This window comes from Pongo pygmaeus, chromosome 2, assembly GCF_028885625.2.
Source record: "Pongo pygmaeus isolate AG05252 chromosome 2, NHGRI_mPonPyg2-v2.0_pri, whole genome shotgun sequence".
Lineage (NCBI taxonomy): Eukaryota > Metazoa > Chordata > Mammalia > Primates > Hominidae > Pongo > Pongo pygmaeus.
Genome location: NC_085930.1, coordinates 61,639,585 through 61,654,171, shown reverse-complemented (window position 1 = coordinate 61,654,171; position 14,587 = coordinate 61,639,585). Strand labels below are relative to the sequence as shown.

At 44.2% G+C, this 14,587-nt stretch overlaps 1 protein-coding gene across 5 annotated transcripts in view; it reads left to right on the top strand.

Annotated features, from left to right (window-relative positions):
- The window catches only part of CFAP92 (cilia and flagella associated protein 92 (putative)), an 80,136-nt gene that overhangs the window by 62,010 nt on the left and 3,539 nt on the right, over positions 1 to 14,587 (top strand). For 3 of the 5 annotated variants that reach the window (XM_054482141.1, XM_063662611.1, XM_054482144.1), the window contains 3 exons: positions 11,751 to 11,915; positions 12,454 to 12,660; positions 12,742 to 12,898. In XM_054482141.1, coding sequence (XP_054338116.1) covers positions 11,751 to 11,915; positions 12,454 to 12,660; positions 12,742 to 12,898 — 529 coding nt within the window. Of the gene's footprint in view, positions 1 to 11,750; positions 11,916 to 12,453; positions 12,687 to 12,741; positions 14,157 to 14,587 lie in introns of those variants that run through there. The other 2 variants (XM_063662610.1, XM_054482145.1) reach the window with 2 other exon arrangements.

Genomic DNA, 14,587 nt, shown 5'->3' with positions numbered 1-14,587 from the left:
TAGATCTTCAGTTTTCCTCAGCAATTTCTGTAGTTCTTAGTGTGCAAATCTTGCACTTCTTTTTAATGGTGTTATGATTGAATTACTTTTTGTATTGTTTCCATAATATAGAAATAGAATTAATTTTTTGTACATTGAACTTGTATCCTACAACCTTTTGAACTGGATCATGTCATCTGTGAAGAAAGGTCATTTTCCTTTCCAATATGGATACTCTTCCTTCCTTCCTTTCCTTCTGCCTGGGCTGCCACAAGCTCAGAGGCTCAAACAACAGAAAATTATTTCCTCACTATTCTGGAGGCTGGATCGTCCAAAATTAACAGTCTGACAAGGTTGGTTTAATTCTGAGGCCTTTTCTCTTGGCTTGTAGGTGGCCACCATCTTGCTGTGTACTCATATGATCTCTTTGTTGTGTGTGAATGGAGAGAGAGATCTCTAATATATCTCTCTCTCTTTTTTTTCTTTTGAGACAGAGTCTTGCTCTGTCACCAAGCTGGAGTGCAGTGGCACAATCTCGGCTCACTGCAATCTCCGCCTCCCGGGTTCAAGCCATTCTCCTGCCTCAGCCTCCCAAGTAGCTGGGACTACAAGCACGTGCCACCACACTCAGCTAATTTTTGTATTTTTAGTAGAGACAGGGTTTCACCATGTTGGCCACACTGGTCTCGATCTCCTGACCTTGTGATCTGCCCGCCTCGGCCTACCGAAGTGCTGGGATTACAGCTGTGAGCCACCTCGCCCAGCCTCTGATGTCTCTTCTTACAAAGACACTAATCCTATCAGATCTGGGCCCCAACCTTATGACCTCATTTAACCTTAATTACTTCCCTACTCCAGATAGAGCCAGGCTGGGGGTTAGAGCTTCAATAGAGGAATTTGAGGGTGAAGACATTCAGTCCATAACACTTCCTTTCCTTGCTCTTTTCTTCCTTCTCTTTGTCCTTCCCTCTCTTTCTCCCTTTGCATTGTCTAGAATGTCTGGTATAAAGTGCAGTGTTGAAGAGGAGTGGTGAGAGCAGACATGCTTGATTTGCTTGTGATCTTAGGGAGAAAGTATTCAGGCTTTTACCATTAAGTTGGACATTAACTGCAGATTTTTGAGAGATGCCCTTTATCAGGTCAAGGAAGTTCCCTTCTTAGTTTGTTGAGAGTTCAGTATGAATAGGTGTTGGATATTTGTTAAATGCTTTTTCCACATTATATATGCATACATTTTCACAATATATGCATTTTTTTGTTAAATTGTGAAAATTTTGTTAATTGTGAAAATAGATGCATTTAACAAAAAATGCATATATTGTGAAATATATGCTTTTGTTGAATGCAAATATTGTGATCATGTGGTTTTTGTCCATTATTAATATGGTATACTACATTATTTCATGTTTGCATGTTAAACCAGCCTTGGATTCCTGGGATAAATCTCACTTCTTCATGTATAATCATCATGTAGATGTGGCTAGATTTGGTTTTATGGTCGCTGCTCAGGTGAGGTGTACTGGTATTACATTCAGGTTTCTTCTTGTTGTTTTTGAGATGGCGTCTTGCCCTGTCACCCAGGCTGGAGTGCTGTGGTGTGATCTCAGCTCACTGCAACTTCTGCCTCCCAGGTTCAAGCAATTCTCCCTGCCTCAGCCTCCTGAGTGGCTGGGACTACAGGTGTGTGCCACCATGCCTGGCTAATTTTTGTATTTTTAGAGACAGGGTTTCACCATATTGGCCAGGCTGGTCTTGAACTCCTGACCTCAGGTGATTTACCTGTCTCAGCCTTCCAAAGTGCTGGGATTACAGGCGTGAGCCACCATGCCCGGCCACGTTCAGGCTTTAATGTCTGTCTTTCTCTGAATAATGTTGAGCACCTTTTCACATGATTGGCTATTTGGATATCTCCTTTTATAAAGTGCTTGTTCAAATTTATTTATTTTCTCCATTTAAAATAAATCTAGTTGTATTTTTCTAATTGACAATGTTTTACTGTTATTCAAATATGAGTTGTTAGATGTGTATCTTTTCCCAGTCTATGACTTGTCTTTTCATTGTTTCAGTGTTGAGAAGTGTTCATGAGTACCAATTAATTTTTCTGTGATTAGATTTTTTGAGTATTTTTCCTGGGTTTAGAATTCTAGCTTGGCAGTTATTAACACTTTAAAGACATCATTCCATTGTCCTCTGACTTCCATTGTTCCTGTTGGTCAGCTGCCAACCAGTCTTGTTCTTTTGAAGATAATTTGGCTGTCTCTGGCTGCTTAAATTTTTTGTTTTTCTTTTCTTTGGTTTTTGGCGGTTTTATTGTGATGTTCGTAGGTGTGTTTTTCTTTGTATTTAACTTGCCATGGGTTTCCAGAACTTGTTAAATCTGTAGCTTGATTTTTTTTTAAGTTTTAAAAGTTCTAGGACAGTATTTCTCTTCAGATATTACTTACATTCATCTTCTCTTCCTCTCCTCCTGGGACTCCAATGTTAGATATTTTCACCATGATCTGCATCTGATACTACTTATACATCTCATACTTTTTATTTTACAGTCTTTTTTTCTCCTTTTCGTCCTTCAACCTGATTATTTTCAACCAATATATCTTCTGATGCAGGGGTCCCCAACCCCCAGGCTATAGACCAGTAGCAGTTCGAGGCCTGTTAGAAACTGGGTGGCACAACAGGAGGTAAGCAGTGGGCAAGTGAGCATCACCACCTGAGCTCCGCCTCCTGTCAGATCAGTGGCGGCATTAGATTCTCATAAGAGTGTGAATGCTATTGTGAACTGAACATGCAAGGGTTCTAGGTTGCATGTTCCTTATCAGACTCTAACCAATGCCTGATGAGCTGAGGTGGAACAGTTTCATCCCCAAACCATGCCCATACAACCCTCTCCCACTGGCCATGGAAAAACTGTCTTCCACGAAACCAATCCCTGGTGCCAAAAAGGTTGGAGACTGCTGTTTTGCTAAATCACTAATCTTATCCCCTGCTGTGTGTTGCGGTGATCAGACCCAACACCAGGCCATGGGGGCCACAAAGTCCCACGGAGTCAAAGGAAAGAGACAAAACAAGTTAAGAGTGCATAAAGTGGGACCAGGGGGCCAACGCTAGTATGGAGGCTGTGAAGGTCCCAAGTTCTGGAAGCCTGCACTATTTATTGGTGATCAAACAAAGAAGCAGGTGGTGAGGATGTGGGGGTTGAAAGAAAGCAGCGTATCAGCGCATGATCTATAGCTGTGACAGTTTAGCATTTTCTTTGAAGCATATGGAACATGTTTTGCTACTTGAGATAATGGGAAACATGTTCTAGTTTAAGATACAATTGGTTGGGCATGGTGGCTCATGCCTGTAATCCCAGCACTTTGGGAGGCCAAGGCAGGCAGATCACCTGAGGTCGGGAGTTTGGGACTAGCCTGACCAACATGGGGAAACCCCATCTCTGCTAACAAAATACAAAATCAGCCGGACGTGGTGGTGCATGACTGTAATCCCAGCTACTTGAGAGGCTGAGGCAGGAGAATCGCTTGAACCCGGGGGCGGAGGTTGCAGTGAGCCAAGATCGCGCCATTGCACTCCAGCCTGGGCAACAAGAGCAAAACTCTGTCTCAAAAAAAAAAAAAAAAAGATACAATCGTTCTATGAGCCTGGGAGTGCTAGAAGCAAGAAGCCAGCAAGTCTAGATACATTCCAGAGGCCACAAGGGGTTTTATGCCCTGAGCCCTGGATTCCATCCAAGCCACGAGGGGTTTTATGCCCTGGGCTTAGGTTGTGGTGCAGCAGGGCGGCCTTCCACCCTTTGGCACAGAGCTTGGTGTTCCAAAGGCCATGAGGGGTCTTGGACCCTGGACCCCAGACATGTTCCAAGACTCTTTTACATTATATCAGACATGCAAGTCTGGCCTCAGCATTTTTCCCAACACTCAGCTTTTCCCCAACATGCCCCCTTTTATTTTTTGTAAAACCGCCACAGCTATCATTGCTTGTTCTCAACGGCAGCTTTCTCTCCAGAGGTGGCTTCCGCATCTGCAGACTAAAAGGAGACAGCACAAACACATAATTATTAGAACAAAATCTGCAAGTATAGAGCTTCCAATGGCCTTAATCCATTTAAGAGGATTGTGGACAGCCCATTGGCTGTCTTGTTCAAAATATCAGTTCCAGGGAGCAGGGCTAAGTGAGCCTGAGAGGCTTCAAAAACCTGCTCTTTTAGTTTTACAATATCGAGGGTGAGATTTTCATCTTTGCCCTCCAGGTGGCGTTTAAGAGTAACATTTCCTATTGCTAGCATAAAAGGTGGCCGAACACAACTTTGAATCCAAAAGTTCTTTTGTTTTTAAATTAATTGAGCAAGGCAATTGCAGGCTGTGCAGCCCTTAATTGCCAGTTGGTGATCCAGCTTCATTTATCTTAGCCCTTATTCAAAATGCAGTCGCTCTGGTTTGAATGCTTCTTACATATTTCCCCCTTCCCTTTTACAAGAGGACCTTTAATCCTAAGGGTTGCAGAAGGATGAAGGTCCATCTTCTGCAACTTCTTCATGCTGAACAGGGGCGATGATATTCCTGCCTAACTATTAGGGTCTCTTGTATTCAGGGTAGAGAGGAGCTCAGTCAGAAAGCATTGGTCTGTTAAGCATCTGTTGTACCTCTGAGTTCCAGCAAAAGGTAAAACCCTGGCGCTCCAGCAGTTTCTTAGCTTTCTGTGTGGTTTTCTTGATCTGCCCCCATGTTATGGGGGTTGATGTCAGTGTGATTCCAGTTGGTCCTCATTCCATCTTTGCATTCAGATTCAGCTGGCCCACGGCTTGTACTGGGGGAACTCGCTCCATGGTTGGGTCCCTCCAGTCTCCCGTTCCATGGTCGTACACATCTTGAGGGCACCCACACAGCTTGTTCATCTCCTGCAAAAACACAAGCATACCCTCAACCCCACGTTAGTAAATCTAGCAAAACAGAAGCAAAAACTTTTGTGGCTGTAGCCAGGAGGCATACCATTGCTGAAGCATTTGTTCTACAAGCTGTAACTCAGCTTCTGCCTCTTTGGTTAATTACCATGGGGTAAAACTTTCCACTGATAATGAGAAACAGGCCCCTTCTAACAGAAGGCACAGAGAAAGCAAATCGAAGCTTATCCTTCTTGTGCAACAGTATAGCAAAAAAGCAATCCTTAAACCTTAAATTTGCACTGTACAGGTGGGTCCACTAGATGCTGTGGCTCATGATAGATCTTCAGATGTTTGGTGGGCACCCCATTGTTGCAATAAGTCTTTACCTCATAAATTGACAGGAATAGGTATAATAATAGGTTGAATTGTTCCTTCCTGGCCATCCGGCCCTTGACATGGTAAAATCAAGGAACTTTGAAAGACTTCTGAAGCAGGCCCTATGCCAGTGATACCCATGGAAGTCTTTTGTTTGGGCCAGTGTTGGGGCCATTGATTTAAAGCAATAATAGAGACATCAGCTCCAGTATCTACTAGTCCTTCAAAATCCTTTCCCTGAATAGTTACTGTACAAATAGGTCTTCTGTCAGACACTAGAGTAACCCAATATACAGCCTTTCCTGCTGGATTACTACCAAAGCCTCCTGTTCTTTTCACTGTGCTGCTTCCTAGTTTTGTGTAAGGTAACAGCAATAACTAAGCAATTCTTTCTCCTGCGGAGGCAGACCACTGAGTCGAGGAACTAATAACTAATTGAATTTCTTTTTTTTTTTTTTTTGGAGACGGAGTCTCGCTCTGTCGCCCAGGCTGGAGTGCAGTGGCGTGATCTCGACTCACTGCAAGCTCCGCCTCCCGGGTTCATGCCATTCTCCTGCCTCAGCCTCCCTGAGAGCTGGGACTACAGGCACCCGCCACCACGCCCGGCTAATTTTTTTTTTTTTGTATTTTTAGTAGAGATGGGGTTTCACCATGTTAGCCAGGATGGTCTTGATCTCCTGACCTCGTGATCTGCCCGCCTCAGCCTCCCAAAGTGCTAGGATTACAGGCGTGAGCCACCGCGCCCAGCCAACTAATTGAATTTCTCCGGTATAATCAGAGTCAATTATTCCCATATGCAGTGCCACCTCTTAAACTAGACCTTCCAAGTAATAGACCAACTGTTCCTGAGGTTAAGGGTCCTCTAACACCCGTGGGGACCTTCTTTAGTGGCTCCCCAGGAAGGAGATGGGAATTATGCTGCAAAGGTCTATAGCAGCACTGCCTACTGTGGCGGGGAACAATTGTATGTTTGTAAGGGCACTGGCTGTGCTGGATATGCCTTGGTTTGTTGAGGGGCCTGAGGTGGGCCCCTCTTCCCACTTCCCGAAAGAGGTCGTCCATCTTTGCTAAATTTAGAATGACACTGATTTGCCCAGTGATTGCCTTTCTTACACTGAGGGCATACACCGGGACTTTTCTGTTGATTGATGGTAGTTTTTGCCTTTTGATTTCCTTTTCTACATTCCTTCTTTGTGTGTCCAAATTGCCCACAATTGAAACAATGGCCTGAGAAACGGGGCATATTCTTTCCTACTTTCAGTCCAGCCATAGCCTGAGCTAAAAGATTAGCCTTATGTAAGTTACCTCCAATGCCATCACAAGCCTTAATACATTCAGCTAAATGAACCTTCCCTGTCAGGGGTCTAACAGCAGTTTGACACTCTGCATTAGCATTATTGTATGTAAGAAGCTGTATTAAAACATCCTGAGCAGAATGTTTGCTTTCACTTTGTCCCATTGTTACCCTGGTCCTTCCGAGCGCTCAGCTTTCCTGCTGAGCTTCTTTCAGTCGTCCTCGGGTGTCCTCTGACGATGCATCCTCTTTCACACACTCTAGCGTTCCTTCACTGGGGTGTTTGTTGCTTCATATTGGGCGCCAGGAATGTTGGGTGATCAGACCCAACACCAGGCTGTGGGGGCTACGAAGTCCGGCAGAGTCAAACAAATGAGACAAGAGTGCATAAAGTGGGACCAGGGGGCCAACACTAGTATGGAGGCTATGAAGGCCCTGTCCTCTGGAAGCCCGCACTATTTATTGGTGATCAAAGAAGCAGGTGGTGAGGATGTGAGGGTTGAAAGAAAGCAGTGTATCAAGTGCATGATCTACAGCTGTGATGGTTTAGAATTTTCTTTGAAGCATATGGGACATGTTCTGCTACTTTAGATAATGGGAAACATGTTCTTCTAGTTTAAGATACAATCGATCTATGAGCCTTGGAGTGCTAGAAGCAAGGAGCCAGCAAGTCGAGACACATTCCAGAGGCCATGAGGGGTTTTATGTGCTGTGCCCTGGATTCCATCCAAGCCATGCCCTTGTGGCTTGTGCCCTAGGTTTAGATTGTGGTGCAGCAGGGCAACCTTCCACCCTTTGGAACAGAGCTTGGTGTTCCAAAGGCCACAAGCTGTTTTAGACCCTGGACCCCGGACATGTTCCAAGACTCTTTTACATTACGTCAGACAAGCAAGCCCTGCCTCAGCCTTTTTCCCAACACTCAGCTTTTCCCCAACACTGTGTCCAAGCTGCAATTAAACCCATCCACTGGATCGTAACTTTAATGATGATTTATTCAATTATATGATTTCCATTTACTTTTTCTATAGGTTGCAGGTGTCTGGTGAAATTCTCATTTTCATTTATTTTGATTAATCATAATTATTTTAATTTTTTTTTGAGATGGAGTCTTGCTCTGTCACCCAGGCTAGAGTGCAGTAGCACTATCTTGGCTCACTGCAACCTCTGCCTCCTGGGTTCAAGCACTTCTCCCTGCCTCAGCCTTCCGAGTAGCTGAGATTACAGGCACCTACTGCCATGCCCAGCTAATTTTTGTATATTAGTAGAAGCAGAGTTTCACCATGTTGGTTAGGCTGGTCTCTAACTCCTCACCTCAAGTGATTCACCCACCTTAGCCTCCCAAAGTGCTGTGATTACAGGCATGAGCCACCATGTCCAGACTAGTTTAATGTTCTTGTCTGATACTTCCAATATCTGGATTACCTGGGGTCTGTTTCTATTGTCTGTCTTTTTTCTTGGTTTCCGTCTTTTCATCCTGTTTCCTGGCATGTCTGTTGTTTTTTGTTAAATGGTAAAGAGTGTACTGAAAACTATAGAGACTCTTGATGTCTTATTCCAGAGATGATATAGCAGGAGACAAATGACAGATAAATCTCCTTAATCAGAGTCAGGCTTACCCTTACTCCTAAAGCACAGATTTTCTGAATTCTAAACCGGAGGCCTAGAGGTACCAGGGCCCTTCCTCCTTGGCACAATTTCCAATTTTGAAATCCAATTTTGTTTCCCTAGCAATGCAACATTTTCCAAAATACCTCCTTAGCTTCTAAACTTCTTAGCTTCTTTTTCTGCTTATGTTCTTATTTCTGCCTTATCCATGTGCAAATTAGTAGTCAGTAAATCCCTTGAGAAAAAACTACAAAAAGAAAATGGAACCACCATTATTTCCCTTTTCTCCAGATTCTTGGTCTCTCAAATCCTGGCTCCCTTGGTTGCTCTCTAGTGATATTAGATAGATGTCTATTTCTTCTTGTAATCCTGTCAGTTGTTTCTTAATATATTTTGAGACTATATTGCTAGGTGCATATATATTTACAAGTTATACCTTTTTGTTGTCCTCAATATACAATATCCTTTTGCCCCTTTTGATAGATTTTTAACTTGAATTGTTTTAGCAGATATTAAGAATACCACACAGCTTTTTTGTCTTTGTTTTCTGATGCCTTTTTGCCTAGTGTATATGCTGTCTCCCTTTAGTTGTCAAATCTGTATCTTTGTGTTGAAAATTTTGTAGATAGCATATTGTTAGCTTTAAAAAAAAAAAATCCAGGCTGGGTACAGTGGCTCACGCCTGTAATCCCAGCACTTTGGGAGGCTGAAGTGAGTGGATCTCTTGAGGTCAGGCGTTCGAGACCAGCCTGAACATAGTGAAACCCCGTCTCTACTAAAAACACAAAATTAGCCAGGCGTGGTGTCACATGCCTGTAATCCCAGCTACTTGGGAGGCTGAGGCAGGAGAATCACTTCATCTCAGGAGGCGGAGGTTGTAGTGAGCCAAGATCGTGCCATTCCACTCCAGCCTGGGCAACAAGAGCAAAACTGTCTCAAAAAAAAAAAAAAAAAAAAAAAAAAAAAATTCCAATCTGACTAATTACTGTTAGATTAGGCATTTTTGCCACCTAATCTACTTTTAAACCCTCCATTCCTGTGTTCTTTGGATAGATCAAGTTTTCTTCTGTGGACTTAAGTTATACATTCTATCTTTGTTTTTAAGGTGGTTATCCTGAAGACCATATGGTTAGGCATTCCTACTGAATCGTTAAACTCATAAAACTATATTCCCTTTATAAGACAAATTGTACATTTACATCCCTCTTATCTCATTTCCTACCCACACTCCACCATCCCTTTTATAGTCTCTAGAATTTCAATTCCAGGCTCTGAAATTTTACTTTTTCCTAGTCCTTTTAAGACAACTTTACTAGGATATCGGACATTACTTACTAACCTTGAATCCTCCTACATGTTCCTCCTCCATTTTGAATTTCTCCCAAGTTTTGTGGGTTTGTTTTTTTGAGACGGAGTCTCACTCTGTCACCCAGGCTGGAGTAGAGTGGCATGATCTCGGCTCAATGCAACCTCTGCCTCCTGGGTTCAAGCGATTCTCCTGCCTCAGCTTCCCAAGTGGCTGGGACTACAGGCGTGTGCCACCATGCCCAGCTAATTTTTGTATTTTTTAGTATGGAAAGGGTTTCACTGTATGTTGGCCAAGCTGGTCTTGAACTTCTGACCTCAGATGATCTGCCTGCCTCGGCTTCCCAAAGTACTGGGATTACAGGCATAAGCCACCACACCCAGCCCCAAGAGTTTTTAAAGGAGGGTTTTGTGTAAAACCTAAGACCTTGTAAACCTAAGCATATGCCCTCACAATTAGACAGTTTGCTTGGATATGAAATTCTAGGTTGAAGTTAACTTACCTTGTTGCTGTTGTGGATCTGATCACAAGTGATAGTTTTTCTTTACAGGTGGCCTGCTCTTTTCCTCTAGAAGCTTTGAGAGTTTATCTTTGTATTTGTTTGCTTAAATCCCACTAATAGTGTACCCAGGCTTGGAAGTTTTGTCTTTTCTGACATTCATTATTTCTCCAAATTTTCTTGTTCTCCCTTTTCCCCTCCTTTTGGGACTTCTGTTATTTGGATGTTATTTCCATCCTCTATACTCAGTTTCTAATTTTATCTTTTTATACAGGAGTGCTTTCCGAGAGCATATCTCAAGTGGATCTTCCAGTTCATTCATTCGTTCTACAACAGTATCACTTCTGCAATATATCTCATTCGCTTGTCTTCTATTTCAACTATTTTCATACTCAATACTTTTTCTTTTAGTCTTACTTCTGCTTCATATTGCTATCTTCACTCTTATTTTAAAATAATTTCTTATGTTAAATTCTTAGCCCATCTTTTCCAATAATTTAGCTTCAAGTTGTTTAGTCTGTGGCCTTTTTTAATACTGTATTTACTTCTCCAGCATCTAGTTACTTTTGCTCTGAGTCCAAATTCTCCTGCAGGTGTCACCCCTTGGCAGAGAATCTCAGGCACCCAGAAGAACTATGGAAACTGTTTGCTTTCCCTCTAATAAGCATTAGGTCAGAATTTCAACTTCAAATTGTAAGAAAGGAGTAGCATGGAAAGAAGAATCTGTCCCCCTAGGTTGTAATTCACCAATTCTAGGATTTGGAAGGAGCAGGGGACCTCTAGGAATGGCTGACTGAGAAACTCAGATCAACTCCCCAACTAAGGACAACTAGAAAAACTGGACACATCAAGAAATATTGATTGAAGTTCCATGTGGGCCATGAGAGGATCCTTGCTCTACGTGGCATCCCTAGTATAATCTTCTCGCAGGTGCTCCAAAGTCTGAGGACTTAGACCTGTCTTTGCCTTGCATCCCTTGTTGCCTGGATAGTCTGTCCTTTCATGTGTGTGAATCACAGATTTTGTCCTCCCCTGATTATTCTGCATTCTTGTGCATTAATTCCTCAAAGATTCCAAAGTCAAGCCACTGTAGTTGAGCTAAGGTCACCATCTTGTGCTAAAAAATGTTTTAAAGGTAAAAGATGGTATTTTGCTGAAGGTTGCTGTGAAATATGCATATGAAACACTGCACAGTGCCCAACAATTTAGAGTGGTAACTTTCCTAGTTCTCCCTTGTTTTGGGTCCCAGCCACCTTTCCCCCCAGGCTTCTGTGTTGTCTTTCATCTCCTTCCACATTTCTATTTTCATTCACAAAGGAAGCCAACAGACCATCTTATTTCTCTCTGTTCAGGGAAGAGTTCCCATTTCCTTACTGGGCCTGCTGGAGAGAATGAGGGTCATAATCCTTATGCACACTTGACAGTTAACCATGGTCAAGGATGGCAGTCCTTGCTGCTTTAGGTTGTAGTATCACCTGTCCACACTCTCGTGCTTCTGACCATGTGAGACAGAAATTCTGTCTTTATCACCAGGTGGTTGGGAGATGAGTGGCCAGATGATGTGTGTTCCAGTTACAGTGACCTTAGGGGTCTCAATTTTTTGGTCCTCTTAAATTCCATTTTGGATAGTGAGAGGTTGGACTAGTTGGCCCTTTGCCCTGGTTCTATGATGAAATAACAGCACCAGTATTGAAGAATCAATCAATACCTACACCACAGCTAAGTCCCAGAGATCATCTCACTGCATATGAGCTGGCATGGGGGGTGAGGATGACCTGGTGTGGGTAGTGACTGGTGTCTCTTTCTTCAGAAAAATATCACAGAAGCCTACCAGGTCAGCAAGAAGCCTCCAAAGTCCGTGGCGAAGGTGATTAAAATTTCAGCCCCTGCCAACAAGGCCATCTACAACTATAGTATCCAGACCATGAATTCTACAGAGCTTGCCAAGAAGGAGCTGTATCAAGAGATGGCCAAGGTGAGAGACCCAGACAGGATGATGGCAGTTGGCAAATCCCATGAGTTCTTTCTTCTGACCATGCCTGCCTGGAGGTCAGTGGGGGATCTCAGCTGTACAGATGAAAGCTGATCAGCTAGGGGAAGTAGACAAGGCTCAGATGTTGAGAGGTGTTCTGTTCCACACTAAATGTGAATCCTCCACACTGAGGGTGAGCCCGAGATCCTCAATGTAAGCTCAGATGTACATGAAGGAGAACAACTGTAGCATCCTTACCTCTGGGGAATACTTTATGATTGCTGCTTATCAAGGCAGCTACCAACAGAAGGGAAAGCCATGGTTTAGACTTCCCGCACACATTAACTTTAGGAAACGGCTTCTCCCATCAAAGGGGACAATAATATGTCCCTTACAGGGCTGCTGCACAGTCATTTCCTCTCAATGCACTATTTACATTGTCAGGAACTATGATTATGCCCCCAGCTGTTTCTGATTCCTACTTGGAAATCCAAGATTGCTATCAGCCCTTCCACCCCAACCTGTCTGCCCCCATTTCTAGGAGCCAAGAAGGAGATTCACGTACTCACAGGATTACCTCTCAGCCATGGTGGAGCCCCTGGACTTGAAGGAAGAGGAGAAGAAAGCCCAGAAGAAATCCCGCCAGGCCTGGCTCACAGCCAGGGGATTCCAAGTGACAGGTCTTCAGAGTGACACTGAAAGCAGCTTTCAGGATCTCAAGCTACCACCCATCAAAGAGCTGAATGAGGTCCACAGGGAAGAGCAGGGTCTCAGGTGGGGTGTCCATAGGGACCTTTCTCCTCCTGATTTACTTACTCCCCCAATTTAGGAGTGGAAGGAAAACTCCCTGTTTGCTAATGTACTGGAGCCTGTGTTGGATCGAGACAGGTGGAGCTGGGACAGGCACCACGTGGACTTTGATCTGTACAAGAAACCACCACCTTTCCTTGAGCTGCTCCCTTCACCCGCACCAAAGCCTGTAACAGGTAACAGGCAAGGCTTTGCCAAGCTGGGCCTCCTGATGCCGTGGGCAGGCAGGAGCTCTGTGCCACTCTGCATCTTCAGCAGTATCCATTTTGTTTACATTATCAACCAAACTTTCTGTGCTAAGAAAATCAAGATGCAGAATGGGTCTGATAGAAGAGATTGAATGCTGGGCTGGAACTCAGACCAGGATTCTAGTCCCAAGTGTGACATTTGTGTGACTTCAGGCAAATCCCTTCATGCCCTGGGCCTGGTTTCTTGGCTATAAAGTAGGGAAGTTGGAAGACAGGTCTAAAGGCTTCCTGAGCTTCAACACTATTACCCATGACTGAACTCTAGGTGTCCAGCCAAGAGCTGGGGAGAGAGGCTCTGGGCTTCACTGGGACCTTCCAGCTGTAAAGATACTGACAGTTCCTTCTGTGGGGGAAAGGAGGAGACAGGAAACATAGGTCTTGCTACGCCAGTCCCTCCAAGTCCTCTTCCTCTTTATCCCTGTTTATGAAAATTGATCTCAGGATCATCTAGAGGTTAACATAGAACCCAAACTTGTTGGTTAACAGAGCCAGAACCTTTGTTCAGGGAAAAAGAGACATGAGCCTATCTAACAAGGTCTGTCAGAGAAACCTCTCCCAGAAAACTAGGTCAGGTGAACGTGATGGCTTCCTCTCCTCCTCGACTCCTAAGGACAACTGATCACAGCTCCATGGAAGTGCTAACAAGTTTGCTGAAATGTCACTTTCTCCATTTGCCTAGACTTGGCTCCCTCCCTCCCCAATAGGCCCTAGATCTCCCAGGTTGCCTGAAGAGACCTGCTCTCTGTGGGCATGTCCCAGGCCCACAGTTACTGCTGTGGCTCTCAAGGAGGCTCTACCTAGGAGAGCTGTCTAGCCTAAGAACACAAGGCTTTTCCTTGGTAAGAAGGCTTCCTAGTGAGCTCCACTGCCAGCCTTCCCAGCAAAAGTCTCCTGGGGGTTTCACTGGTGAAATCACTTAAGAAACACTTGCTGGGGTCTCCTCTTCCCACAACATGTTTAAGAAAACTTAGCAACTACAGATGAGAGGGAGAGGCTTGAACTGGTCGCTAGGCCTTTTCAACCCAGATGGATGAATGGAGAACTTGCTGCTGACCGAGGCCTTACACGCCACCAGCCTAGAGTGAAGCCCCCTTCCAGAAGGCTGCACAGAAGCGGGGTGGGTCTGACAGCCCCTCCCCAAACTTCCCCTGTGCAAAGAAACTCCAAGCAGCCTTCTGTCCAGAGGTATGCATGCTTCATTTTGTGCAAAATGCTGCCTTGCTATCACTAACAAAACAGAACTTCAGGTTTCACTGAGAGGTTATTTACACGGTCACAATATTTACAAACTTTCCCCATTTTAAAAACTAGTTACCAAACCCCTGGCAGAATGCTCAGGCCAGCCCCACCAGCCAGCTCAGCTCTCCAAGTTCCCAGTCTCCTCCTTGCGTATTTCTAGCATCACAGTAAATTGGGAATATACTTGGAGGAAAAAGAGTCGGCTGCCTTCTCTGTGCTCAAGGGAATGTCCACAATAGGCATTTTAGAGCTCCAGACCACCCAAGGACCACACCAAAGCTTAAAGTCCACCACAGTGAGCACGCTGGGACCTGGTGTATCTTTCAAGCGCCAGCAGAAGGGAGGCTGGAGAAATGCAAAGGCCTGCTGGCCTGGAGA